The sequence below is a fragment of the Nuphar pumila genome, chromosome 10 (assembly GCF_984573655.1).
Source record: "Nuphar pumila chromosome 10, dmNupPumi1.hap1.1, whole genome shotgun sequence".
Taxonomy (NCBI): domain Eukaryota; kingdom Viridiplantae; phylum Streptophyta; class Magnoliopsida; order Nymphaeales; family Nymphaeaceae; genus Nuphar; species Nuphar pumila.
Window position 1 is genome coordinate 8,677,095 of NC_143258.1, and position 27,169 is coordinate 8,704,263.

General features: G+C 37.8%; 1 protein-coding gene across 1 annotated transcript in view; it reads right to left on the minus strand.

Moving 5' to 3' along the window:
• Nucleotides 1-428: 428 nt before the first annotated feature.
• The window catches only part of LOC149823439 (uncharacterized), a 148,184-nt gene continuing 121,443 nt past the window's right edge, over nt 429-27,169 (minus strand). The window contains exons 12-18 of the mRNA XM_090018838.1: nt 21,700-21,807; nt 21,458-21,588; nt 21,228-21,294; nt 21,027-21,094; nt 20,380-20,473; nt 16,528-16,598; nt 429-1,255 (exon numbers count right to left, since the gene is read on the minus strand). Coding sequence (XP_089874964.1) covers nt 769-1,255; nt 16,528-16,598; nt 20,380-20,473; nt 21,027-21,094; nt 21,228-21,294; nt 21,458-21,588; nt 21,700-21,807 — 1,026 coding nt within the window. The 3' untranslated portion in view covers nt 429-768. The remainder of the gene's footprint in view (nt 1,256-16,527; nt 16,599-20,379; nt 20,474-21,026; nt 21,095-21,227; nt 21,295-21,457; nt 21,589-21,699; nt 21,808-27,169) is intronic.

The window sequence follows — 27,169 nt, forward strand, 5'->3', positions numbered from 1 at the left end:
ACGTGGGGTCCCTAAGTAACCGTCCCACTTAGAGGAAAACACTCACCTGATAACTACGGGGACAGATCCATGTAATAAACAAGCTACTGTATAATTGGTAAAAATTTAGTCGGAACATGTCAGTACTATTCCTGTAAAACCAAACAAGCAAGATGTGCATCATAGACTCAATTCCGGAAAACTAATTGCATTACTAAGATCAGTGGAGGAACCAGATAATTTTATTATTTTTTAAGCAAAGATTTTTACAATACCTTTTAACCAATTAAATATACTTTTCAAAAGTAAGAGATCACAAATTACTGCTCACGAAGTTCAAAATTTCAGGGGTGTTGCTCGAAGTTGTAATACAATTAGTATAGTCAGATTATGCATCAGTTGCACAAAAAAGGTTACATGACAACTCCAATAGTAATCACAAAAACAACTACAGAATAGGCAATCACATTCACTTAAACAAAAAATGATACAATCATATACAAATTGCATCCATTTACATCATCATGAAGAATAGATCCGACTGAATTATTTGCAGAATCTTTACAACAGATGCGAACAAATCAAATAGAAACTTTAAAGTCTGACTATATATCTTGATTATCTTTTTCCTCCTCTCTAGATAAAATCCACTAACTACAATTGGCTTTCTGGAATGAACTTAGATTCACGTATGGCTGCATTCTTACAGATTACATACACTATTCTTGGCAATAAGACTAACAGGAATGGGGGGAGGGTGTCTCTTTGCATGCATGGAACAGGGGTTCTTTATCTAGCCGCAGAACCCTCACCAGATTTAAGTTCCTGCTCAAGTTCATCAAACTCCCAACCCCCTATTTCTTCAGTTGAATAGTCTTTGCTAACCGTCCCAAATTCAGACTCCAGCTTCGCTAGTTCTGCTTCAGAATCTAAGGTTTCATCATGCTTGGGTGTCACAATTGTAGACACCGGGGCATCTTTCTGAGCAGGTGGGACCTCGATTTGCTGTGGATTGGCATGAGATGGACTCTTTGATCCTCCATCAGATGATACAATGCCCTTCTTTGGAGAGACTTGGTCAGATTTATGAGCAGGTGGGACCTCGATATGCTGTGGGTTGGCATGAGATGGACTCTTTGATCCTCCATCAGATGATACCATGCCCTTCTTTGGAGAGACTGGGTCAGATTCTAAAGGAGGTCTCTGGATGGATCCAAACTCCTGCCTTATTTGTTCAAGACTATCAAAAGCTTCTCTAACTTCAGAATTTTCTTGCCTGATTCATAATAAGACACATCTACCTTAACAAGGCGTAGCATAGGCACACACACACACACAGAGGGTATGATTTGATCAGGGTTCCCATGATGTTCGAATGAGTTCCTTTTAAAAAAAAAAAAATTGGCAGTTTTTTAATGAAACTAACCATATAAAAGTGACATGCATGGTTTAACTAGTGGGAATTGGCTCTTCAATCATGTTCAGTATGACATGTAGGTATGATTTGATGAGGCTTGAAAATTCAATGGCCCACAATGTGCGATATTTTCTCAACTCATAAATTTTTTTTTGTCAAAAGAACATGATCCAAGACCTGATCTCTACCATTTGGACCATGATAAACACATTTATGAGGCCCGATTGGGTCAAGATGACTTGCACTTATGATTTCCAGCTCATTCATGTGGTCAGGCACCATGAGCAAATCATACACACACACACACACACACACACACACACACACACACATATATATATATATATATATATATATAGAGAGAGAGAGAGAGAGAGAGTAATGTGTTCCTTCTGCCCACTTTCTCGTTCTGCCCCCTAAAAAATCATCATTTTTGGTATTTTTTCTCACATCTAACAACATAGATGTGATCTATAGGTTTTGTTTAGTGGGAACCTATAGATCACATCTATGTTGTTAGATGTGAGAAAACTATTGGGCAGAAAGAGAAATGGGGCCTAATATGTTCAGTTCTCATATATATATATATATATATATATATATATATATATATATATATATATATATATATATATATATATATATATATATATATATATATTTCTGCTACAGTTGTTCGTACATACAAACCACTAAAAACATGATTTTTTTAACTTTTGCATTTTTTGTGAATCTAACATTACAAATCTGATCTACATAGAAAATAGATTTTAGATGGTGTTTGCAATATGTAAGTAGGTTTTTCAAGGGCATAAAAAATCAATGGCCTACAACATAAAATTTTACAACAAACAACAACAACAACTGCGCCTTCATCCCAAAACAATTGGGGTCAGCGATATGAACCAAAAAAGAAATTCATTTTGGGTCTTCCACATGAATCCTTTTCCTCCAATCATTTCTATCCAACGCCATGTCCTCGGTGAGGTTCAAAGCATTCATATCCTTTCCTATCATCTTCATCCAAGTCTTCCTAGGCCTACCCCGACCTCTTTTAACTAATATATTTTCCCATTTCTCCAACCTTCTAACTGGAGCATCATTAGGCCTTCGCCGAATATGTCCAAACCACCGTAAACGATTCTCTCGCATCTTATTTTCAATGGGTGCAACACCTACCTTCTTACGTATCTCTTCGTTCCGAATCTTATCTTTTATTGTATTTCCACACATCCATCTAAGCATCCGCATCTCAGCTACACTCATTTTTTGAATATGATGTCTCTTGGCAGCCCAACATTCCGTACCATATAGTAAAGCGGGTCTAATAGTCGTCCTATAAAACTTTCCCTTCAACCGCAATGGCATTCTACGATCGCACAGCACTCCAGTAGCACTTTTCCATTTCATCCACCCAACCTTTATCCTATGATTTACATCTCCATCAATTTCTCCATACTTTTGAATGATGGATCCCAAATATTTGAAATAATCATTCACCGGTATATCTTGCTCACCAAGCTTCACTACACTCCCATCACTACTTCGTTGCTTACTAAACCGACATTCCATATATTCAGTCTTACTCTTACTCAACTTAAAACCTCTAGCTTCCAATGTCTGTCTCCATAATTCTAACTTAGCATTAACCCCAGCTCTAGACTCATCAATCAAAACAATATTATCAGCAAACAACATACACCACGGTACATTTTCTTGAATTGATCTCGTAAGCTCATCCATCACTATTGCAAATAGGAAAGGGCTTAAAGCAGATCCTTGATGTAACCCAACCGTTATCGGGAAATTGGTTGTCACCCCTCCACAAGTGCGGACATTGGTTACTACTCCTTCATACATATCTTTAATTATACTAATGTACTTGAGAGAAACACCTTTCTTCATCATTGTCCACCAGAGAACGTCCCTAGGTACTCTATCGTATGCCTTCTCTAAATCAATAAAAACCATATGCAAATCTTTGTTCCTCTCTCTATATCTTTCAATAAGTTGTCTAAGAAGATGTATAGCTTCCATAGTTGATCTTCCAGGCATAAAACCAAATTGATTCTCCGATATCATGACAACCTTCCTCAACCTAGACTCAATCACCCTCTCCCAAAGTTTCATAGTATGACTCATGAGTTTTATACCACGATAGTTTGTGCAATCTTGTATATCACCCTTATTCTTATATAAAGGCACCAAAGTACTCTTCCTCCACTCATTAGGCATCTTATTTGTTCGCCAAATCAAGTTAAAAAGATTTGTCAACCATTCTAAACCTTTCTCTCCCAAGCATTTCCAAGCCTCGATAGGTATACCATCTGGGCCAACTGCCCTTCTTGATTTCATTTTCTTCAAAGCCTCTACAATTTCTTTCTTTTGAATCTTGCGCATGAAGTCACGATTTATCTCATGAAAAGGAATGGAGAAGTCTCCAAGATCTTGAGCATGACTATCATTAAATAGCTTATCAAAATAATCTTTCCATCTCTCCTTAATCTCCTCATCTTTGACTAAAACCCTTTGCGTTTCATCTTTGATACATCTAACCATACCCAAATCCTTCGATTTCCTATCTCTCATCTTTGCAAGCCTATAAATATCCTTCTCGCCTTCTTTGGTATCCAACTTGTCATAAACCTCCTTATATACCTTAGCCCTCGCGTTTCGAACAACTTTTTTAGCTTCCTTCTTTGCTATCATATACTTCTCCAAATTCTCATTATCACGACTCTTACTTAGATTTCTATAACATTCTCTTTTAACCTTAATAGCTAATTTGACATCCTCGTTCCACCATGATGTATCCTTACCTAGTGGTGCACCGCCTTTAGACTCACCCAATACCTCCTTAGCTACTTTTCTCATACCACCCGCTATCTTATTCCACATTGATTCTGAATCCTCCTCGAGACACCAATCAACTTCCTTAACTACCTGCTCTACAAACATTCCTTGTTTAGCTCCTTTCAGTGCCCACCACTTAATTCTAGGATCTATCCTATGTCTATCCCTTTTGCGGCATTGTCTAATTCTAAGATCTAAAATTAAGACTCTATGTTGTGTAGCTACACTTTCTCCTGGTATAACCTTACAATCGATGCAACAACCCCTATCTCTCTTTCTAAGTAGGAAAAAATCTATCTGACTCATATTAACCCCACTTTTAAATGTTACTAGGTGAGACTCCCTCTTCCTAAACCAAGTGTTTGCTAAGATCATATCATAGGACAAACAAAAATCTAAAATCCTTTCTCCACTTTCATTTCTTTCTCCTATACCATAGCCTCCATGGATATTCTCAAATCCATCCCTACTAATGCCTACATGTCCATTAAGGTCACCGCCGATGAAAAGCTTTTCTCCATAAGATGTCTCTTGTACTACTCCATCTAAATCTTCCCAAAATTGATGCTTAATGGAATCATCTAAACCTACTTGAGGTGCATAAACACTAATAATATTAATAATATCCGTACCTAATACTAATTTAATAAGTAAAATTCTATCACCCTTCCTACGGACCTCAACTACATTATCTATAAACTGACGACTCATAACAATCCCTACTCCATTCCTATTCCTATTTATTCCTGTATACCAAATCTTATATCCCCAAGGTTCTATCACTTTAGCTTTCTCACCTACCCATTTGGTCTCTTGAAGACATAAAATATCAATCTTTCTCCTACACATAACATCTACTAACTCTACCAACTTACCAGTTAAAGACCCTATGTTCCAAGTGGCTAACCTAATTTTATGGTCTTGGACTAACTTCTTTACCCCCACCCGTCCAACAAAGTGAGGGAACCCTTGCCTATTTGACACCACACCCGGGCGCCGGTGTGACGCGTCGCTTCTGGGCGACGACCTAGCAACCCTTGCACATTTATCACTGCCTCCGGGCCTAGAGAGTACAGCGCGTCGCTCAGTAGGGAACGCCCCAGTAGAGTACATAAAATTTTATGAATCAAAAAATCACATTTTCATGTTGAAAAAATATGACCCAAGATGTGTAGATGTGTTTAGTAGCAAACAAAACATGATGAACATATTCAAGAGGTTAGAATTAGATTAACTGGATACAACTTGCACTTATGATTTTCCAACTAGGATGTATATACTATAACCATTGAAGGCACAAAACTATATGGAACTATAAGCTGGAAAACATTGGTTTTAGATTTCTTTTGTAGATTAAATCCTATGGATGTGATATACAAGTTTTGTTTAGTAGGAAATGAACTTTGAATCATATGATCGCGACACATAAGCAGGTTTTTTAAGGGCTTCAAAAATTAACAGTCCACAATGCACTAAAATTTCATGACTCAAAATCATATTTTTGGATCGAAATAACACAATCTAAGGTTTGATCCTTAGCAAACAAACTATCCATATAATTTGGTGCCTTCAATAGAACCAAATATTAACCCCATACATATGGGATAGAATTTGCTACCTCGTGGTTAAGGAACCTCTAGTTGGAACTTATAGGGGAAGGTTGTTTTATATATATGGGATAGCATTTGCTACCCTCGTGAATAAGGAACCACCTAGTTGGAACTTATAAGGGGAGCTTGTTATGACAAAAACTGACCTCATGGATGTGTTCAGCATGGTCAACACAGTAGGAATAGACCCTTGGATCATAGTTTTTCGACGTAAAAATATATTCTTTTGAGGTTTAAAAATATAGTACATTATAGGCCATTGTTTTTTCAACCTTTGTAAAACCTTACACACACACACACACACACACACACACACACATATATATATATATATACATATATAACTCAAATGTGTGAATCACCAACCATGTGAACTTTCATGTGAACTGGCATTTCAACTGTTTTTTTTTTTTTTCAAATTTGACTGTACATATGTGATCTACATGCTTGGTTTTATATAGGAACCGGTTCCTGGATCATCAGGTTACAACATGCGGTTTTTTTTAAGGCTTCAAAAAATCATTAGCTCACATTTTTTGCAAAAAAATTATGGCTCAAAAAACCACTCTTTTCATTGAAAAAACACAATTCAAGTGTTGATTCCTAACAAATGGACCATGAGAAATACACCTGTAAGGTTAGATTTGTGAAAAAGGTGTCTGAAATGCCCAATTCAGGTGATTCACATGTTCCAGTTCTACCCCCCCCCCCCCCTCTCTCTCTATATATATATATATATATTGAAGAGTAGCTCCTAAAAAGTTTGCCCTAAAGTATCCTAAATGCTTCTAAAGAACATAGATGCACATGCTTTTTGCTTAATCCTAAACTATAGATGTGTTCATGATTGCTTATTCACTAAAACTTATGCTTTGGATCAAATCAATTTGATAAGAACCTTGGTTTCTATTTCACCAAGTTTTGGTGCAATATGAGCTATCGATTTTTGATCCATTAAATACACATCTAAACAAGAAAATTGCCTAATCTAATACATGTTTTCTACTAAGCTATAGAGAGTACGTCTATGAGTTTGAATTAAGCAAACACCAGAAACTTTCTTCCTTTGAAGTTGTTTAGAATAGTTTGGAGATAAGACTGTTTAGAAGCTATTCATTACTCTCTCTCTCTCTCTCCACCCTCCCAAGGTTGCCAGATTAGGAAATGAAAGCAGAAAACAATATGAGAAGCAAAGCATTTTAAAATTAATAGGAAGCAGTAGAAAGGAATCAATTTGAAAGTGGAATGAGAATAAAAAAGAAAACGATATAAGAATTGAACAAGAATAGAAATGGGAATCTAATAAGTGAATCAAACTAAAATAAAAATGATTATTTTCAAATTTTATGATTTTTTAGTGCAAAATTTAAAATTTTGCCAAAATGTAAAAATGATAGTCACCAATTTAGAGAAAACACATAGTGAGCGAGAAGCATGAGAAAAAACACATGGAAAACATGAAAAAAAGCATTTGAAAAGCATATAGGAAGCTTGGATGAAGCGTACAAGAAGCATAGAAGAAGCATTAGAGAATGGAGGTTCCTATCAAGCTTTGGAAGTGCGAAGCAAGTTTATAAGAAGTGAACTTCCCTCTTTCTTATCTAAGAAGCTTCTAGTAACTCTCTCTCTCTCTCTCTCTCTCTCTCTCTATATATATATATATATATATATGGGTTAATATTGACTACTAATGACTAAAAATCACTTTCTTCAAAAATTTCAAATTTTTTGTAGAACAAATGTTACGGATGTGATCTACATGGTTTGTTTAGTAAGAAACTTTTTTGAATCAAGTGATTATGATAAGTAGGTTTACAAAGAGGTCCAAAAATCAATGGCCCACAATGTGCCAAAATTTCATAACTGAAAAGATCACATTTTTACATTAGAGAAGCAAGATCCAAGGCTTGATCCTTAGCAAACAAACCATGTTGAACACATCTATGTGGTTAGATTGAGTCTATACAACTTACACCTATGATTTCTAACTCATTAGTTTTGTACCTTCATTAGTAGCCAATATTATATATATATCATAATCACCAATATTGTTCAAGGTATTTTATCGACAAGGGTATTTCTTAGAGAGATTTTCCAAAGTTGGAAAATCTCGTGAAGATCTCAAGAGTTTAAAAATATTGAAAAAATATAAATAATAAGAAAAAATTATAAGAAAATAATAGTCTTGCATAATTTTTCTTGCAAAAAACAAAAAAATTGGAAGGTTTTAAAATATAAAAGAAATAAAAAATAGAAAACGTATGTTTAAAATAATAAAAATTGAGATTTTTTCAAAAATATTGTTATATTATCAAAATAATATCACGGTATTTTAAGTATTGGTGATATTTTTAAAATATTGCAATAAATTGCAGATAATATCGGCTGACTTGATATATATATATATATATATATAAAACGGTGTATCATCAGACACACAAAGTGTCTGACGATAACGGTGTATCATCAGATGCAACATGCACCATCGATCGCGATGTGATTAACGACACACAAGGTTTTCCTCCTTCGGACCTTTTAGCGGCAGTCCAAGGCCACCGCTAAAAGGTTTGAAAGTGGGAAAAAAACCATCAGGTGCACCAAGCACGCCCGATGGATGTCAAACAAGAAGGGGGTCTAACAATCCGACGATACCTCTCTCTCTCTCTCTCTCTCTCTCTCTATCTATCTATCTATATATATATATATATATATAAAATTGTGATGAGTAGCTCCTAAACAATTTATGTCTCAAATCATCCCAAACGCTTCTAAAAAATAGAGATGTGTGTGCTTTTTGCTTAATCCTAACCTGTAGATGAGTTATCATCACTTACCAAACTTTGGATCAAACCCATTCCATGAGAAACCTTGATTTTTATTTCACCAAGTTTTTGTGCAATATGAAGTGTTGATTTTTTATTGCTTTAAATATATATAGGACACTAGAATATAAGAACTAGAGTGTGAACCAAAATTTCCACGGAGTTTTTTGCCTTTTTCCTTAAAACTGACTGTGCATATGTGATTTATATGCTTGGTTTTATAAGAACTGGCTCTTGAATCATCCAATTACGATACATATGTAGGATCTTTTAAGGCATGAAAAAGCTCAGAATTTTTGTAAATATTTAAGCATTCAAAACTTGAATTTTTTCATAAAAAACATGATCTAATAGTTAATTTGTAGCAAATAAACCATGCCAAACACATCTACATGATCAGATTTGAAAAATAAGTGTGAACTTTGAAGTGCATAGTTCACACTCTAGTTCTCATATTCTAGTGGCCATATATATATATATATATATATATATATATATATATATATATATATATATATATATATATATATATATATATATATATATATATATATATATATATATATATATATATATATATATATAGGAAAGGGGGACCGTCGAAACCAATGTTGTACGTATTATACCGTATCGTATGCTACATATTGTTACTATAAGGAATATCAATATGATCCGCACTCGTATCGTGATACGAGTGTGTATGGTATCTGTATCATATGTATTGTATGATACTAGCCCATATCATACTGTATCGTATGATACAAGGTATATCATACGATACAAGGTCGGCATACTTAATAAAAGGCTGAATCATAACTTTTCAGTTTTTGGTTTTAAAGACCTCTTGAAGACCGACTCTCTCATTTGTGTAGAAGTCATTATATAAGTATCCACGCACCCTAGGACTCGTAAGAGCGATTTGGGGGTCGAACCGTGCGCAAGGGAGAGGGCTTTTGCAATTTGCTAAAGTAAAAGTGCATTCCTTTTTTCCACTCAAGGAAATGGGTTAAGGTAAAAAATCCTTATTGTGAGTAAAATTACAAAGGTACCCTCTAAAAAATTGCCTCCTCAGGTATCCACACTCCTCCAACAAAGATGGCATGAGATGATCTGGCATGGAAATGGAGCACTCAAGTAATGAGTAAAAATAAATGAAAAATCAAGTGCAACTATTTCCATAATATTTTTGTTTATGCAATATGAAAGTATGAGTCTTGTGGCATGTTTTTAATTGCAAGATATTTAATATTTTGCATTGTTCTTATGAGATAGTTGATGTTTGATGATGCCTTATGCAACTCATAGATACATAAATGCTTCTTATATGATTTTATGGTTGTATTTTGTGCAATTCATCATTGTTTCATGTGTTATGATTTTTTTTAGAAATTTTGCTAGTTTTTTTCTGATTTTTCATGATGTTTTTTAAGTTTTTATTTTTTTTTTATTAAAAATTTACATGTTCTTAAGATACGATAAGATACAATACGATACACATTTTATTTTGGGCCCGACTAGGGGTGGGGCAACGGGCCAGGCGGCCCCATGGGCCAAGCCGACCTGGCCCACCATGGGCAGAGTTTGTGTCAAGGATTTAGGCCCGGGCCCGTTAGCTATCGAGTCGAAACTCGGCTCATTATATACGTGGGTCAGGTTCGGGTTGGCCCGCGGCCTACCGGGTCGGCCTGAGCTATTTATTAATTTTTAATAATATAAAAACTAAAAAATTAATTAATTGTATAGTATTATTTACCTAATTAGTTGCATTAATTTTATGAAAACTAGAAAGATAATTAGTTGGGTGCATGGGAACTTGCTAATTATTTATTATTTATCTAATTAGTTGCACTAATTAATTGGGTTTGGACCGAGCCAGGCCCGCTTCAGATTGGCCCATTGGGCCGAGTCATAGGCTTCTCTTCAAACTCGAGGCCGTTATGTAAAACCCACGTTTTTTCATAAAAAAAAAAATTTATTTTATCGGACCCGGGCCGTGTCGGGTCCGGACCCAACCCGGGCCCGCCTGCGATAGGGTTTTAAGATAACCCGACGCAGGAAGAGGATTTTAAATCCTCTTCCCAAGCGCCGCCCCCCCCCCCTCCCCCCCCCCACTGCGCCTTCGGCCCGATAGGGAAACCCATCGGGGTTTCCCCTTTTGTCGCCCCTCCCCGAGCTCTTTAAGAGCATTGCGGGAGGGGAGGAACGATGCCCCACCCCCCTTCTCGTTCCCTGCAGGTGGCAACCACGACCGACGCCTCCTCCTTCCCTGCGCATGCCGTCGATCGCCAGCCACCTCGCCTCCCAGGTACGCCACTTCTCCTCCTCCCTCTTCTCTTCCTCACCCCCCTCTCTGTCACCTCGCCGGGAGGCCGACAGGCGGCTCACAGCCCCTGCCGCGGCCTCCCACCTTCCCTGTGCCCATCGGGAGCCCGACAGGTGGCCTATGGGCCCCTGTCGTCCCCTCTTCCCTCTGGGGGTGCGCCGGAGTGCCGACAGGGGACCAATGGCCCCTGCGACACCCCCTCACCCCTATGGGTGATAGGGAAACCGACGGAAGGTCGGTTGCCCTCCCTGTCACCCCCGCCCCGGTCTCTCTTTTTCTGGCAGGGGTCAGTCCCCCTGCCACCCCTAGATCACCTGTAGGCAGGGGCAATGCCCCTGCCGCTTCATGTTTCCCGGCAGGCAGGGGCTCGCCCTGCTGCCTCTGGGGTTTTGGCGCGCAGGGGTAGTGCCCCTGTCGCCTTCCTATCTCGGCTGGCAGGGGCAATGCCCCTGTCGCCCTTTGTTTTGTTGGGCTGGCAGGGACTCACCCCCCTGCCGCCTCTTGGCTTCTGGGAAGGCAGGGGATAACCCCCCTGCTGGCCCTTGATTCTCTGCACGCAAGGGGCTTGTCCCCCTGTCACCCCCCCCCCCCCCGTCCCGAGCTCTCTCCCTCTCTCTGTCGGCAGGGGCTGGGCCCTGCCTCCTTGTTGTTGTCGGTAGGGGCTAGCCCTGCCGTCTCGTGGCTGTCAACAGGGGCTGCCTCCCCTGCCGCATCGATGCTGTCGGCAGGGGTTGGTCCCCTGTCGTCTCGTGTTGTCGGCAGGGGCTGCCCCCCCTGCCGTTTCATGGCTGTCGGCAGGGGCTCAGCCCTGCTGTTTTGTTGCCGTCGGCAGGGGCTCAGCCCCCGCCGCTTCGATGCTGTCGGCAGGGGTAGGCCCCCTGCCGCCTCGTTGCTGTCGGCAGGGGTTGACCCCCTGCCGCCTCGCTGTTTTTGATAGTGGCTCATTCCCTGTCGCCCCGTTGTCGTCGGTGCCGCCATCGCGTAATTCTACCCTTGCCCCGTTGCACCATTAATTATATTAACATAATTGAATATTTAACACTCTTGCATATTTACGCAACAGGTCCCGATCGTGCTCCGCTGCTCAACCCTCGTATTATCCTCACGCGTAGGCGTACGCAGCTGCACGACATCCCAAGGTAGGGTAAAGTCGCACAAAAGGCAATTGATGAACCTAATTAAGTTAAAATAATTAAGATGTCCATGCTGGATATACTTAAATTTATATTGCTTCTGCATTGCATATTTTCTTGTCTGCATAATTATGAGTTCGGGTACGGTTGTACTCTTCGAGTATTAATTTGCATATTTGCCTATGTGGTTGAAGGTGGTTTCGTACCTTTTTGCAATACTCATGCCCTTAATTGCTTGCATATATACTTGCCTGTACGTTCCTATGGGTCGATGTACAATTTCATTCTTCGATCATTATTTTGCATAGTTGCTTATGAGTTGAGGTGTGATTTCGTATTTCTTGAAATACATATGCCCTTGTTTGCTTGCATACATTTTTGCCTGCACGTTTCCTTTGAGTGAGGTACGACTTCATGTCTCGTGTATTACTTATGACCTTATGTGTTTGCCTATCTAACTGGTCAAGGTATGGTTTTGGTACCTCGTGTGTTACTTATGTGCGTTTCGCTCGATGTGCGGCATTGCAAGTCGAGAGTTGCTTGTTGTCAGGTTATAACCTGCATATGCTCATATTTATGGTAAATATGTACTTACATAAACGTAGTCTTGTGCCTATCCTGATATCACTTGTTTCAAAACACTAGAAGTTGCACTTGTGCACTATAGTTCTTTTAAAGAGGATTTCCTTCTGCAAACTCAGGGCTATTCAAAATGCACAACTTTTGCAAAGTATGATTAACTCTTGCAGGATTGCGAAGTCACATTTGGCCCCTCCCAAGTCCACACACTTGGGAGAAATGTTTTATAACATTGATTCAAGTTGCGGCTTATTTTGAATAACCCCGATCAGGGGCATGAGCATATGAATGAGTGGGGTTCTGTTGAAGGACCCATTCTTTATGTATCAATCTAGTGTCACATGTCGATACTAAGATAAATTTTGGATGTAAGATTGATAGTGTTGTGTCTTGTGTGAATGACTTAATGTGGCATTATGGCTTTTAAGGATGAATCGTGCCAAATGAGCACTCCTATATTTTTTTGAATTGTTATGAAGTTGTGTGTTGGGTATTCCTTTTGAGAAGCCCACAGACCTCCCTGGTTCAGTATAGCGTACTTTTAGACATGCACAACATGTTAAGTACTTTGTTGATCAGACGAGAGATCCGAGATGACCTTGCATCATGAAATATGAAAAATGTTGTTGAAGTGAATTCAAAACTTATCTTGCCAGGCTGTGTTGTATTAATTCTTTTGCAGATAATATCTGTTGGGGTTTCTTTTGTGGAACCATATCCCTTTCATCGTAGTCGTACTTATGACATATACGACCGTACTTTTTGACAAGTACGTCTTCTTACGTTGCGATGATTGGATGAGTAGGTTGTGGCAACCTCGATGAGCGCAGATAACAAAATGTTGTGATCACCTAAATAAGTGATGTTTTCGCCTTCACCGGCAAGATACTCGAGTGGGTCGAAAGACCAGGGTATGTAGAATGGGTCTTCAGTTAACTACCCCTGATGTACTCATTCGAATCGCTGACTCCTGTCAGGAGAGAGGACAGGAAGGTACAAAACTTTGATGGACAGGGCATTAATGGCAGTTACGAGCAAAAGACTCGGCTTCCCCAGTCATCGGAGTTAGGGGAATGAGACTACCATAATTATCCTAGGTGGTAGCTCTCCATGTTTGGGATGCATCCATTGTTTATGCTGCTTCGGGGATTTCTCTCTTGGTCACCGACCGTCCCCTTAGGTGCGGACTCAGTCAGCTATCCGGGTTATCATAAAATACATAGCATAATAAACCCCCGGATCAGTCTAGGTTGTTTCTAGAGTCGTGCCTTGTGCGTACCCGCTTGGCCAGTTAATATCGAAACATAATCTGATCACACAATTTGTTGAGTTATGCCCATATGGAAGTTATAGGGTACAACAGGTTCAATACTTATGGAATTGTGTGTGTGGTTGACGAAGTATTGTATTTTGCTAGTTAACTTTCTTGTGCAGTGTTTCGCTTGTAATAGTTAGCCTACTTGTGCCAGTAAAATGCTTGTAATAATTTTAGCATTGTGCTCATGATAGTTGCTCTCTGAATCTGTTGAAATTAAATTGCTATATAATTGCCTGTCTACCTGACATATTAAATTATTCTGCTTAATTATGTTCAATATTGTCATGTCTGTGCACCTACCAGTTTTTAGTGAAACTGACCAATTTTATGGGCAGGTAATGGATAGGTAATACAGTCGCGATGGCATGATGGCGTGATGAGATCAAGATAGAGCTCTTTCCCTGACGTTTCGCTCCTGAGGACATGTTGGTAAATTTGGTATAAAGTGTGTTTCAAAATTTCTCTTTTCTTAAACCGTGAGTTAATAAAACTGTTTTAGTAAGCTTCTTCTTGGTTTCAACAAACAAAATCTCAATTATTGAAACTCCGTTTCTAGACCATTTGATTTCAATGGTTGTGCGAGATTTGACAAAAGGAAAGTTTACGCTGTAATGCGCTCAAGGTCCATTGACTTGTGGTTTTAAAAATATCATTTTCCGCTGAAGTATTATTTAAACTCTGATTATTGTATGATTTCAAAGCTTTTTAAACTATTCAAAAAAGTTACAAGTCCTGGATTTTTGGGGCGTTACATGTTAAGAACTGGGCCCAAGCCCAGCCCATTAGTAAATGGGTCGGGCCATCTCCAGGCTAGGCCACACTTAAAGCCTGGCAGGCCCCATCTGGGCCGGTTCAGCCCGATGCCCACCCCTAGGCCCGACCAATATGAGTAACGAAATGATACTTACAACCTTGGGACTCCAAACCACTCTCGAAAGTCAATTTTAAAGTTTTTTTTTGGCAAATATGACCGTACAACGATCTCCATGGTCAAAAACCTAAGAACTAACTATTATAGCAAATTTTTTGATGTGCATGTAGGATTTTATAATGTGCTAAAGATCAAAGGTTTGAAATTTTTTAAGTTTTCTAGATCATAAAAATCCAATCTATGCATAAAAAAAGTTCACAATAAGAGTCATTTTTTAGGTTTTGATCAGGAATAACACATCTGTGTGGTCAGATTTGCCAAAAAAGTGCTTTTAAATATGATTTTTAAAAGTGGTTTGGATGGTTTGTACCTTTGGTTGGACGGTCCCCATTCCCTATGTGTGTGTGTGTATGTGGTGGGGTGGGGGGTTGGGGGGGGGAGAGAAAGAGAGAGAGAACAAGGATCCTACCCCCTTTTTGGATTGGTCACATTAGGACCCTCTAAAATTCGTGCTTGCTTTATGTAAACCCATTAGATGTGCTTATCATTGTCTACTCAATAGGAAACATGTATTTGATTAAGAATTTTTATGCTCAAATGTGTATTTTAAACCGGTAGCAAAATCAATTGTTGATATTATACGAAAATTTGATGATAAAATATTTACACTTTTATATCAAATCGATTTGAAAGAAAGCTTGTTTCTTAGTAAATAATGATAAACACATCTAATGGCTCATATTCGGCAAAAAATATCTGAAAGTGGGTAGGATTATCCTCTCTCTCTCTCTCTCTCTCTCTCTCTCTCTCTCTCTCTCTCTCTATATATATATATATATATATATATTATTGAGCTGGGACTCATAGGTTCAAGCTTTATCCACTCAATCTGAATACAGAGATGTGTTCGGCATGGTTTGTTTGTTTTCTAAGGATCAAACCTTGGATTATGTTATTTTGAATGAGAAATATGATTTTTTCAGTCATGAAATTTTAGGGAATTATAAACCATTGTTTTTTTTATGGCCTTAAAAACCTGCTTACATATCATAATCACATTATTCAAAACTCACATCCATAAGGTCCTATCTACAAAAAAATACCAAAAATATGAAAAGGTGATTTATACTCAATAGTTCAATGCCTTCAATAGCACCAAATATTAACTCATATATATATATGTGGTTAATCTAACATTAAACGAGTTGTGTTTAACATTAGATGGATTCAACCTTATTAAAATGACTAAAATACTCTTGAAAGAATATTTTTTAAAATGCATGGTTAATTTTTTAGGCATTATAGGTCTTTTGAACTTAGAGGGAATTGAAAAGTCAACACCTTTTCCAAAAAAATAACTTTATGAAGCTATGAAACTTACCTTTTTTTACCTCAAAAAGTAACCTTGCATTTTAAAAAATGCCATTATTTTAAGGGTGTTTTAGTCATTTTAATAATGTTGAATCCATCTAATGTTAAACACTAGTTTAATGTTAGATTAACTCATATATATATATATATATGAAACATGTAAAACTGATTTAAATTATAAAGGACAGCATGTCAAACTGAGACTTGAGAAGTCAAAAGTCAATGTGCACATATGTGGTAAGGATGATCACCTCAGAGGATTTCCATGCTGAGAATAGAAGTTCTCTCTCATGTTGTCCATTACGCTTAATGTTGTCAATATCTGATATGACATACAAAATATGTCAACAAGGTTCAATTTGATTACCATTTCTGTAGAAAGAACCACAAGCTTGAAGAAAATTTTGGAGAGTAAATATCATAATGAGCCTTAAATGTTGCTCCATGGGAAAGGTATAATATTGCTGACTGGATCATGTCTCTACTGTCTTAACTATATCAGTTAGAAATAGTTACACAGCATCATAACATTTCATTGGACTTTTCGAGCATAAGTAACCAGACTGAGTCGTGAAGTCACTTGTTATTAACAGCGATAACATGTGAAAACATGCTGACTCTAGTAATCATCAAGAATATAATATTAATTTACCCCGTGTAACAACAGGCTTGCATGTTCCAACCAGTTTCTGCTTCTCCATGAAGAATAAATAAATGCCAGTCAACAAGGGAATCAAAGCAGTTTTAATTTATTCAAAAAGGCTTTCTAGCAAGATTTATGTGCTTCTATTTTCCTAGAAAGAAAGTTTTTTTTTCTGAACAATGAAATGAGATAGTGGATCAAAATTATTTGGAATTATTGCAAAAATATGCCAAAAATGTTACACTATATAAGTGACATGATTCTCCCAAAATCTAAATGGATCATATCATATCAAAGACTTTTCGAAGTAAGGTCCGATATTCACAACCCAATAGATCTAAACCAAAGGATTGAATTGGATCAATGCCTTTCGACGTAAGTGTAATGAAATATGCAGAAAGGTAAATACAAAGTGCACAAGAACTATCACAAGTCCAAGAATAGACAACACAAAAACACTAAGGCACAAAAGTGCATATGCACAACTCACAAGAGTCAAGAGAAGAACACAATAATGTAAAAAATAGTCTTTATTTAGTCACAAATGCTTAAGAGAAGCATTGAATACAAGATAGAAGATCACCCCTTATTAATATAAAAAGAAGATCCATGGGCTCTATTGCGGAGCTCCCAACGGTCATAAATATGACAATTGGGTTGCCCCCAATGACTTTATGGTCTTTTGACCATAGAGCCCATGCTCAAATATAAAAAGGACTAAAAAAGACAAAAAGAAATAAAATAGAAAATATTGTTCCTAATGAACAATATTTAATGTAATATCTTGCAAATTTTGCCTAATTTTAAAATTTAATAAATGTAATTTTTATTAAATAAATATATTTTTATTAATTAAATCAAAATAATATATATCTATAATATAGTGGCTGGCATTAAGTGGATCCTAATATGGATCTTGGACCCATTGCCAAGATCCATGATCCATTTGTGATATGGATCTTGGACCCCTTGCCAAGATCCAAGATCTAATCATAATATGGATCTTGGATCCGATGACAAGATCTATGATCCGGTTATGATATGGATCTTGGACCGTCGCCGAGATCCATAACGCATTTGGGCTAAGATAAACTGATCTTTATTTTAAAATTTTAATATAACCAGATATTATATATATATAATACATATACATATATAAGAGACCTAGTATAGAAAGACTTCTATTTCCATAAGGAAATAGAAGCCTTTCTATTTCTAGAACACATGGGGTGTCCCCCTTAGAGGAGTCACATGTGCTTTATAAAAAGCCATGTGTTATCCTCTCTCTCTCTATGCTGATTTTGAGAGAGGAAGACGGCTGAAATACAGAGAGTGAGAGAGTGAGAGAGTGAGAGAGAGAGAGAGAGAGAGAGATAAAAAAAAAAAGGGTGCTGCTGCAACGTCTCCTCTTTCTCCACCATCTTCTTCAACTCCTTTTTCCATCTTTTTCTTCTTTTCGTGAATCTACAGCAAAAGGTACAGATCCGCTTTTTCTGATAGAATGAGGAGTTTAGCATAGGTCAAATCACATGGGATTAAGAAAACTCAAGTATGTGTTTTTCTGTTCTTAAACAGAGATTCACAGCAGCGAATATATATATACATGCATATGACTACGATTTTCTGTGTTCTTGAACATACAGATGTCTACGATTTTCTGCAGTCTTGGACATATATACATGTCTGTATTTTATGCCTTTTTTGAACATATAGATGTCTGCAATTTTCTGTAGTCTTAGACATACATACATGTCGGTAGCGTTTTTTAACATATAAATATGTCTGCGATTTTTTGCAGTCTTGGACATATATACATATCAGTATTATCTGTGTTTTTTAACATATAGATATGTCTGCGATTTTCTGCAATCTTGGACATATATACATGTCTCTATTTTCTGCATTTTTTAATATATAGATATGTCTGTGATTCTTTGTAGTCTTGAACATATATATATATATATATGTCTGCGTTCTTGAACAGGGTACACAGCAGGTATATATATATATATATATATATATATATATATATATATATATATATATATATATATATATATATATATATATATATGTTTGTGTTCTTGAATCGGGAACACAGTGGATTTATAAACTTTTAAATTTGTGTTTGGGTTTAAGATAAAAAAATTTGTTTCTTTTGTAGAACCAGTTTTGCAAATTTGATTTTTTGGTTGGGTTTAATACAAGTATATATTTTTCTTGTGTGTGGGATGATATTCAAAATTGTTATACATGGTTCAATATGCATCTAGCAAATTTTTGTGATTGTATCATGAGTTGTATTGTGAACATGAAAATTGAATATCTATGTATGTTTCATGTTCACTGAAATTTTAGCAATGTTATCATATTGTGGTAACGTACGAACCATTGTTGGGGCTTTGAAGGCCATGGACATGCATTGCTTATAAAATATTAAATTGTAAATTTGCATTGCAAAATTATTTGTTGAAAAATTGGTTTTTTTCTTTTGAAATAATTATACTATTGAATGAAAAAGGGCAAGGGCCCGAAATTGTTATTGCATGATGATTTGCATAACAGTTCTTGTGCAAAGAATCCTGAATTGATTAAGAATGGTAAAACAGACCAAACAGTGTAATAATTTTTTTTCCTTGGTGTCCCTCTGAAATGGTGGGAACCTTGAATAGCGGTCATAGGGGACCATGAGGATACTAAGCATCATGTGTATTTATTATCCCGAAGAACCCGATGTGTGGTTCATGTTTCCTGTCACGATTGTAGGGAACTTCAGCCACTTTGCCTAGGAGTGGTGTTGTTGACTAAGTTGTAGTTATTGGTATACCAAGAAAGTGACATCAATAGATATTGATTTCCTTAATGTCCCCACAATAGGTGACGATTCTTGATATTGATCGAGGAACATGTGTAGTACTTAATAATTAAAATACAAATTGTGTGTTAAGTTATCACTGAGAATTGCCTTGAACTTCGGGTTTGTAAGAAAGTGACGCAATTATGATAATTTAACTTAAAAAATTATTCATGTATATTGCATTGATTCATGCATCTCTAAATGTATAGCATTGATTTCACGTGTCCCTAAATGTTTAATTTAGCATGAAATTGTTGATTGCTTGCTTGAACTGCTTAAATTGTAACTTGTTTTTCTTCAATGTTTCTAAATTATTTATTTATAAAAAAAAAATTATGCATTTTTTCGAGGGTCAGTTTGAGGTCGTTACATTTAATACATGAAGTGAAAAGACAGAAATACCCTTGAGGGGCAATACAAATAATAGAATGGTATACATGTGTGTATAGGTAGATAACCTGTTTTAACACCCCCCCCCCCTCAAACATAAGGTGTGATCATTGAAAGTTTGTTAAGAAGAAAAATAAATCATGGTGGATTTAAACAAGTTCATAAGAGTTCATTGCTAGTATGGTAGAACCAAAAATGCATGTAGGATGTCACCTTTGCTTCACAATCCAAATACTCAGCTTCAAGATTTTTCCTCTGTGTTGATATCTCTAGAATCCCAGCATCACTATACGAAGTTCTCACTAGCCTGCCAGAAGAAATTAAAAGTAAATCAATCAAAACCATTACAAAAAAAGTTTGCAGTTACAATTCGGGAATAGCAAGGGCTAAGAACCAGAGAGTCAAATGAATCTATTTCATACACGAGCCACCTACTCAACCAAGCAGTTAATCATCCATTATCATCACAAAAGAACAACAGTAACAGTGATGGTGATGATAATAATAATGAGGATACAGTCGACTCTGATTACTATGATGATGAATTAAATAACAGTGATTACTGGGATTCTTATGTCAGTTTGTCCAGATCCGATTGAGTCAATCCTACCATGAACCATACAATATCAAACTCGGCACCTACTAGACTACCTCATTAGGATACGGAAGTAGGATGCATGTCTTCTGGCAAAATTTTGTTAAGGCATTCTCTCAAAAGGCCGATTCAGTGGGATATGGGTGACAATGGATGATCCTTCCGAATTAGCTACCAAATTGGTTGAACCCATGTCAATTTATTGAAGTCCCAGGGCCTCTAGTCAAAAATAAAATCTGCATGAGATTTACTACATTGAGCTGACCTGTCACTGAGGTTATTCAAGTCATCAACATATCCCCGTATGCCAATGATTGCATGCTTCAGCTCTTCCTGTAGAGTACAGCATTGAAACCATAAACATACACAAAAACTATTAGTAAACAAATCAGTTACTATGACACTTGAATTAGTACAAATAGCTTAATGAAACTGGAAGGAGAATATAGCAAATTTATTGCAATACCTTGAATTCAGATAGGTACTTAATGACCAACTCCACGAAATGTTTCATACTTTTCTCCAATTCATCACTTCAATCATGTAAAGAAGAACTATTTTGAGTTATTAAACAGATATGATATATTCTGACTGATAAAACCAGCAAAACTATCAGGGAAGACCAACCAAAATCTGCAGAATAGTACAATAATATGATTAATGTCTTATGATGTGCAAAGTTGGTTGTACACTGACTTGGTTGATTTTTCTTTCTGTTCAGCATATGATGATTGGAGAGGCCAGGTATCTTCCAAGAAATTGATCCATGTACGAACAACATTTGCTTCTATCTTACATGTGGCCACAGATCTTGAAAGTTCATCTTCCTGACAAATGAAAACCAGGCAATGAAAGAAAGAAACCTTTTCAGTTTCCTAAGCAATGGGATATCAACGCAAGGAAATTGAGTAATTCATATCAACAGAAATCTGAAGAACCTTTGCTTTCAAGTGTGCAACAATTTGATTGTTGGCTTCATCAAATTGCTCTTTCTCCTCCCTAGTATTGCGGAGCCGTGCAAGAGTAGCTGTCAAAGAGATATTCACCTACACTTGAAAGAACCATAACAGGAAACTTTGGTCACTAATTTTACAGAACAATTACCAAAGGATGTCAGATGTGAGTCAAAAGTGAAGCCATGTTGCAGACAAGGAAGAGATGTGGAAGTACCAAAGTCTTGAAATAAGCTTTAGTGCATCTTCAATGTAATAACCGCAAATTTTTAGGCATCTATTTAGACATATTATAATACAAATTTCGTAATATTGTGATTTGGGCCAGGGATCCAAGTTTCGGATCCAAGATCCATAAAGGAATCTTTACGTATATATTTATCTCGTATAAACTTATATAAGTGCAATAATTTTAACTAATTAAATTATTCAATTGATAACTATCTAAAATAGTGCATAGATGGGTCTGTGATCCAATTTCTGGATCCATATATCCATTTATTGTAATATATATATGTAATCATAATAAAATAAGGAAAGAGAATAAATAAAATTTCTTTTATTGGGTTTGATACACGGTGGGACCCAATTGGATCCAACTCGTTGATCCACTGTCATTTGCGTAACCGGATCCACCTTCCTTTAGCCCGGATCCAAAACCCGAATTGCGGGGTTCGGACCCGAACCCGGGCTGTGCTTTATAAAGCAAAGAAAACAAGAACCAGGGGGGGGGGGGGGGTTACAGAAGGTTTAACCGACCCCGCATTTCTCGGAGAGAGGGGAGGGGGTTTGGTTCGATAAAAGGGGGTTGGAGAGGGTCTCGCCCCCTTCACTCTGTCGCTCGCCTCCCTCTTTGTCATTCTTGCGCACGGCGCCGGGAGCTCCATCGCCAGCAAGCCACCCGACCATCTGTTGCCGCCGCCATCGCCTGCAACCAAAAGTCGCCAACGACCTCCCACCTGAGGCAGGCATCTACTCCACTCTCGTCGAGTGAAGCTCCCTCTTATCCCTCCTCGTTCTCCCTCCCGATCGCCCCTTCACGGCAGCGCTGACGAGGCTCGGCAGCGGAGAAAGCGACATCAGCCGACCCTTCTCTCGCGACGGTTGTCTCCGATCGCTAGAAAACCAACGAAAAAAAGGTACAGTCCTTCTTTGAATTTGGGTGAGGAATTGAATATGGGTTCGATTCCGTGTATTGGTTCGAGATGAGAATCCATGGAAACTCTCTAGATGGCTGTTTTCCTTCAAGAACCATGGGAGCGAACCATGGATCGTTCCCCCATGGACCAATTTCTCTTGCTTGTTCGCCTGCCTTTCCTCTTTTTTTTTAAGAAAAAGATTTATGTATATTGATGAGCCTAAACAAACTGATTTTCTTCTTGGTTAAGAATCTCAGTTTTTGTGTAAACTTCTTCCATTGTTTCAACCTGGGCACCCTGTTTCTTGGATTGGATACGTGTTCTTGGACTGGATTCACGTTCTTGGAGTGGATTCAAGTTCTTGAATTAGATTCGCATCAAGGGTGCAAAGTGGTTGGTTTGGTTTTGTTGAGGGTGGTGGTTGTCGGGTTTATGATTTCATCACCTCCATCTTATTGCTTCAAAATTTGCGTTATTTTTATCACATCAAACAGAATTTATATCATTGTTTCCTGAGGTAAAACCTTGCTTCCAGCTCTTTCTCTAAACCCATTCTGAAGGTGTTACAGGTTGATAATGTAGACTCCAACTTCATTCATGGTTTTCAAGTTTAGGTTCCTAGGATTTCTTTTTCCTGTGATGTTTCCCAATTCCGATGGTGTTTCTCAGTAACATTTTTTTGACCGAGAGTTTTGCTTCTCGGTACATATATTAGAAGATTCAAACAGAGGGTTGTTGCTTGGTCATAGCAGAGTCCATGGAAAGACCTATCTATGTTGTGTTGTATCTCTGCATGCTGCAAAGGAACTAGATGACCCGATTGCTTACCGATGCATCTATTTTTATCGGTCTTTTTTTAAAAAAAAAAAAGAGAAAATAGGTACGCTGTGTATGTTGAATCCACAGGGGCTGATTTTATTTTTTATTTTGGTTGAAGGCTTAGTTCTGCTTAGATTAAGTTGCTGCATAAAAATTTGGGCATCATGTTTTGTCTAAGATTCATGCTGGGTATAGTTTATGGCCTAGTTAAATCAGAAAGAATCGACCCTTCTGTCCAGAATTAAGAAAAAGGGAAATCTGAATAGTTCCCAACTGAAATTTTGACTGGGAAAATACTTGTTAGGTACCCACCTTCCGAGGATTGTTTAAGTGTTGAACAGAAAATAATACTCCGGTTATAAAACTGCATGTGTGTGTGTGTGTGTGGGGGGGGGGGGGGGGGCTGTTTTGACACTGAAATCGTGAGATAGACAGTTGGAATGTGTGTTGATACACGTGCATTAAGCTAACTACGTTTGCCATGATTAGTGTTGTCCATCATACTAATTCCATTCATGTGAAATAGGTGGAAATATTGCTTTATGCCTGAGATTTTTAAGTTCTGTTTCTGCAGCATATGTATATAGTTGGGTTGGTTGACAGGCTTAGTCCGCTGGACTGAGTTGGATATTTCAGCTGGGAGGATGTTAGGTCCGGGATTGATAAGCCCGACCAACTTCTCTAGCATATGCAGAAACTTACACTTTTGACAGGTGGAGATGCAAAATGTTATCTTGGTATTGCATCGCCCTAATTATGCAATCATTAATGCGATCATGTGTTGGTTATTGATATTTTTGTGAGATGTATGCTTGATGAGTATGTGTAATTAATGTGCCCACTCACACACACTCAAAGGAGATATACATTGGTGAATACACGCATGTGATGGAGGTAACACACATAATAAGGATGCATATGATTGAGAAATGATATGCTTATGATTGGGTTTATTTTTGCATGAGTGCACATGCATTTGGCACTTTGGCCTAGTGTTATTAATAAAACACTACTTTGGTTTTGGTTATGTGATGCATCGATGGCTTAAATGGACCATCACCGGCCTGGAGAGCCGTGGGTTTGATTTCTATTTATATGTATATTTTGATTTGCATCACTTAAACCACACGAGTTGGTATGACACACTACTACACTGTTCTAATTGTCCTCACGGGCTGGAGTCCCGCAAGGGAGGATGCGGGTTTTCACTTTACTTTTCTATATGTTGTTGCAAACTTAAAGAACTGACTTTAATAAAAATATAATAAATAAGAACAGTGTAATATATGTATTGGGATTTTTCATCTTGAGAATGAGGATATTAGAGATTCGGTCTTGGAGAGACTATAAGGATACAAAAACTCTGTGTGCTTAAATTTGGTCTCCTAAACCCGATATTGAGGTTCCTTCTCGTAGCCACGGTTTTAGGAAGAGTTTGTCACTTTATCTGGGGGTGGTGTGTTTGTCACAGTTGTGATTGTTTTGGTACCAAGGAAGTGACACATGTGGGCGTTGGGTGTCCCTTGTGTCCCCGACATTAGATATGGAGGTCTAATGTTCTGAAGGTGATTCGGTCGAGGGGTAAGTTGGAACTCAGTAATAAAATACAAATTGTGTGCTAAGCTACCCTGAGAACCTAACTTAACCTTGGCGATTGTACCCGTTTGGTGTATCTGCGAGCAATGATAATTAAAAAGAGAAACATAAAGTTGTATGCATTTAATAGGGCATGTATATGAAAAGGAAAAAAGAAACTTAAAGGTAAGATAATAAAAGGATTCATGAATTGAAAAGAAATCATGCATTTTCCTGTTATGCACTAGATCATGCATATTTGAATTGTTCTCTAAATCACGATATGATGGTGGGTGTATGTTATTTACTACCTAAATGCATGTTGAAAGACTTGTTACTTAGTTTTTGCTATATGCTACTGCTTTACTGTTCCTTCCTGGTGAGTATACGAAACCTGTTGCAATGTGTGATTTCTTAAACACTGCAAATTGTTATATCTGCACTTACTCAAATTATTACATGAAATCTTATCCATGTTCTTTGTCTTACTTGGTTTCTTTAGAAGTAGTCGTGCTCGGAATTTCGGTTCTGACACCCTACTTTGTTGGTTTTTCACAGGAACCAGGGATCAGTGAGGTTTGACTAGCTACTGTGAGGTTACAAGAGTCACACTTGGTTCTTGACAGCTTCAGCAGTGGACAGAGTGGCTCTTTCTTTTATCTTTTAGTTTTACTATTCTCTTCAGTTTTCTTGCTTAGTCAGTTGTTGCTTTATTTTCATTTGAGTAAAACATTATCTCTGAAATTCACTCTTATTCATAAATAAAGAGGTCTGGTTTGATTATGGTGGGTGATAATTGTATGTTCCTTTGTGTTGTTTGGCTATTCAGTTGAAATTGGAACTGTGAACACCCTGGTCTCTGGGAAGTTTTTCGCACTGCACATGAAAAAAAATCGCATTTTTCAAAGGGTACTAGTTGGGGTCGTTACAGGTTTGGTATCAGAGCCACCACAAAGACTTGCAATTTTATCATATTTGAGTATTAAATTTTTATTTTTGGCATGTGAGCCCTATCCTTAAGCGTCAACAAGTTGTGACTCGTCCTCCAGAGCAGTTTTCTTTACTGGTAAGGCTATTTAATACTTTTATTTAAAGTAAATGAACTTTGTATGATTGATTGCTTGTATAGTTCAATTTTTATTGGTGTAAATTACAAATCTTAGTGTGATTGTATGAACGATTATTGTTCGTGATCAGCCCCAAGAGGGTAGGATCAGTAAGAGTCTAATTTGTAGAAAATATATGTGTTGCAGATGTCGTACTCACGCAGAGGTACTTTGTCTTCCACTGCTGCTCCTGCGAACTGGCAAAAGCAGAGGGATTTTATGATGGAAGTCATATACACACTAACCGAGACCATGACGATACAGGCAACGCAAACGGCTCAGGCTCTGCATGCAGCACAGGCCATGCAGGCGACACAGGTTACGCAGGCAGCCGCGCGTGACCCTCCGGTCGGCGTTGGTTCGAATGCGGGTGGCGTTTCCTTTGAGAAATTCTTGAAGTTGGACCCACCGACTTTTGCGGGTAAGGCCAACCCAGAAGCAGCAGAGAGCTGGGTCGAAGAGATTGAGCGGACGTTCGACGTTCTACCTGTCCCCGATGACAAGAAGACACCTTTTGGCACATACCGTCTCAAGGGCGATGCCAAAAAGTGGTGGGACACCCTGCGGAGGGTGAAATATGCTGATTTGGATGTGGTTCCTTGGGAAGTGTTTAGGGAGGAGTTCCTGGATACCTACTTCCCTTTATTCGCCCAGGAGCAGATGCAACAACGGTTCTTAGATCTCGCTCAGGAGAGCATGAGCATGGTGGACTATGCCACTAAGTTCAGGAGTTTGGAGCGCTACTGTCCAAACTTGTTCGCCAGTGAGAAAGCAAGAGCGACCAAGTTTGTGCGCGGGCTGAAGGATGGGCTGCAA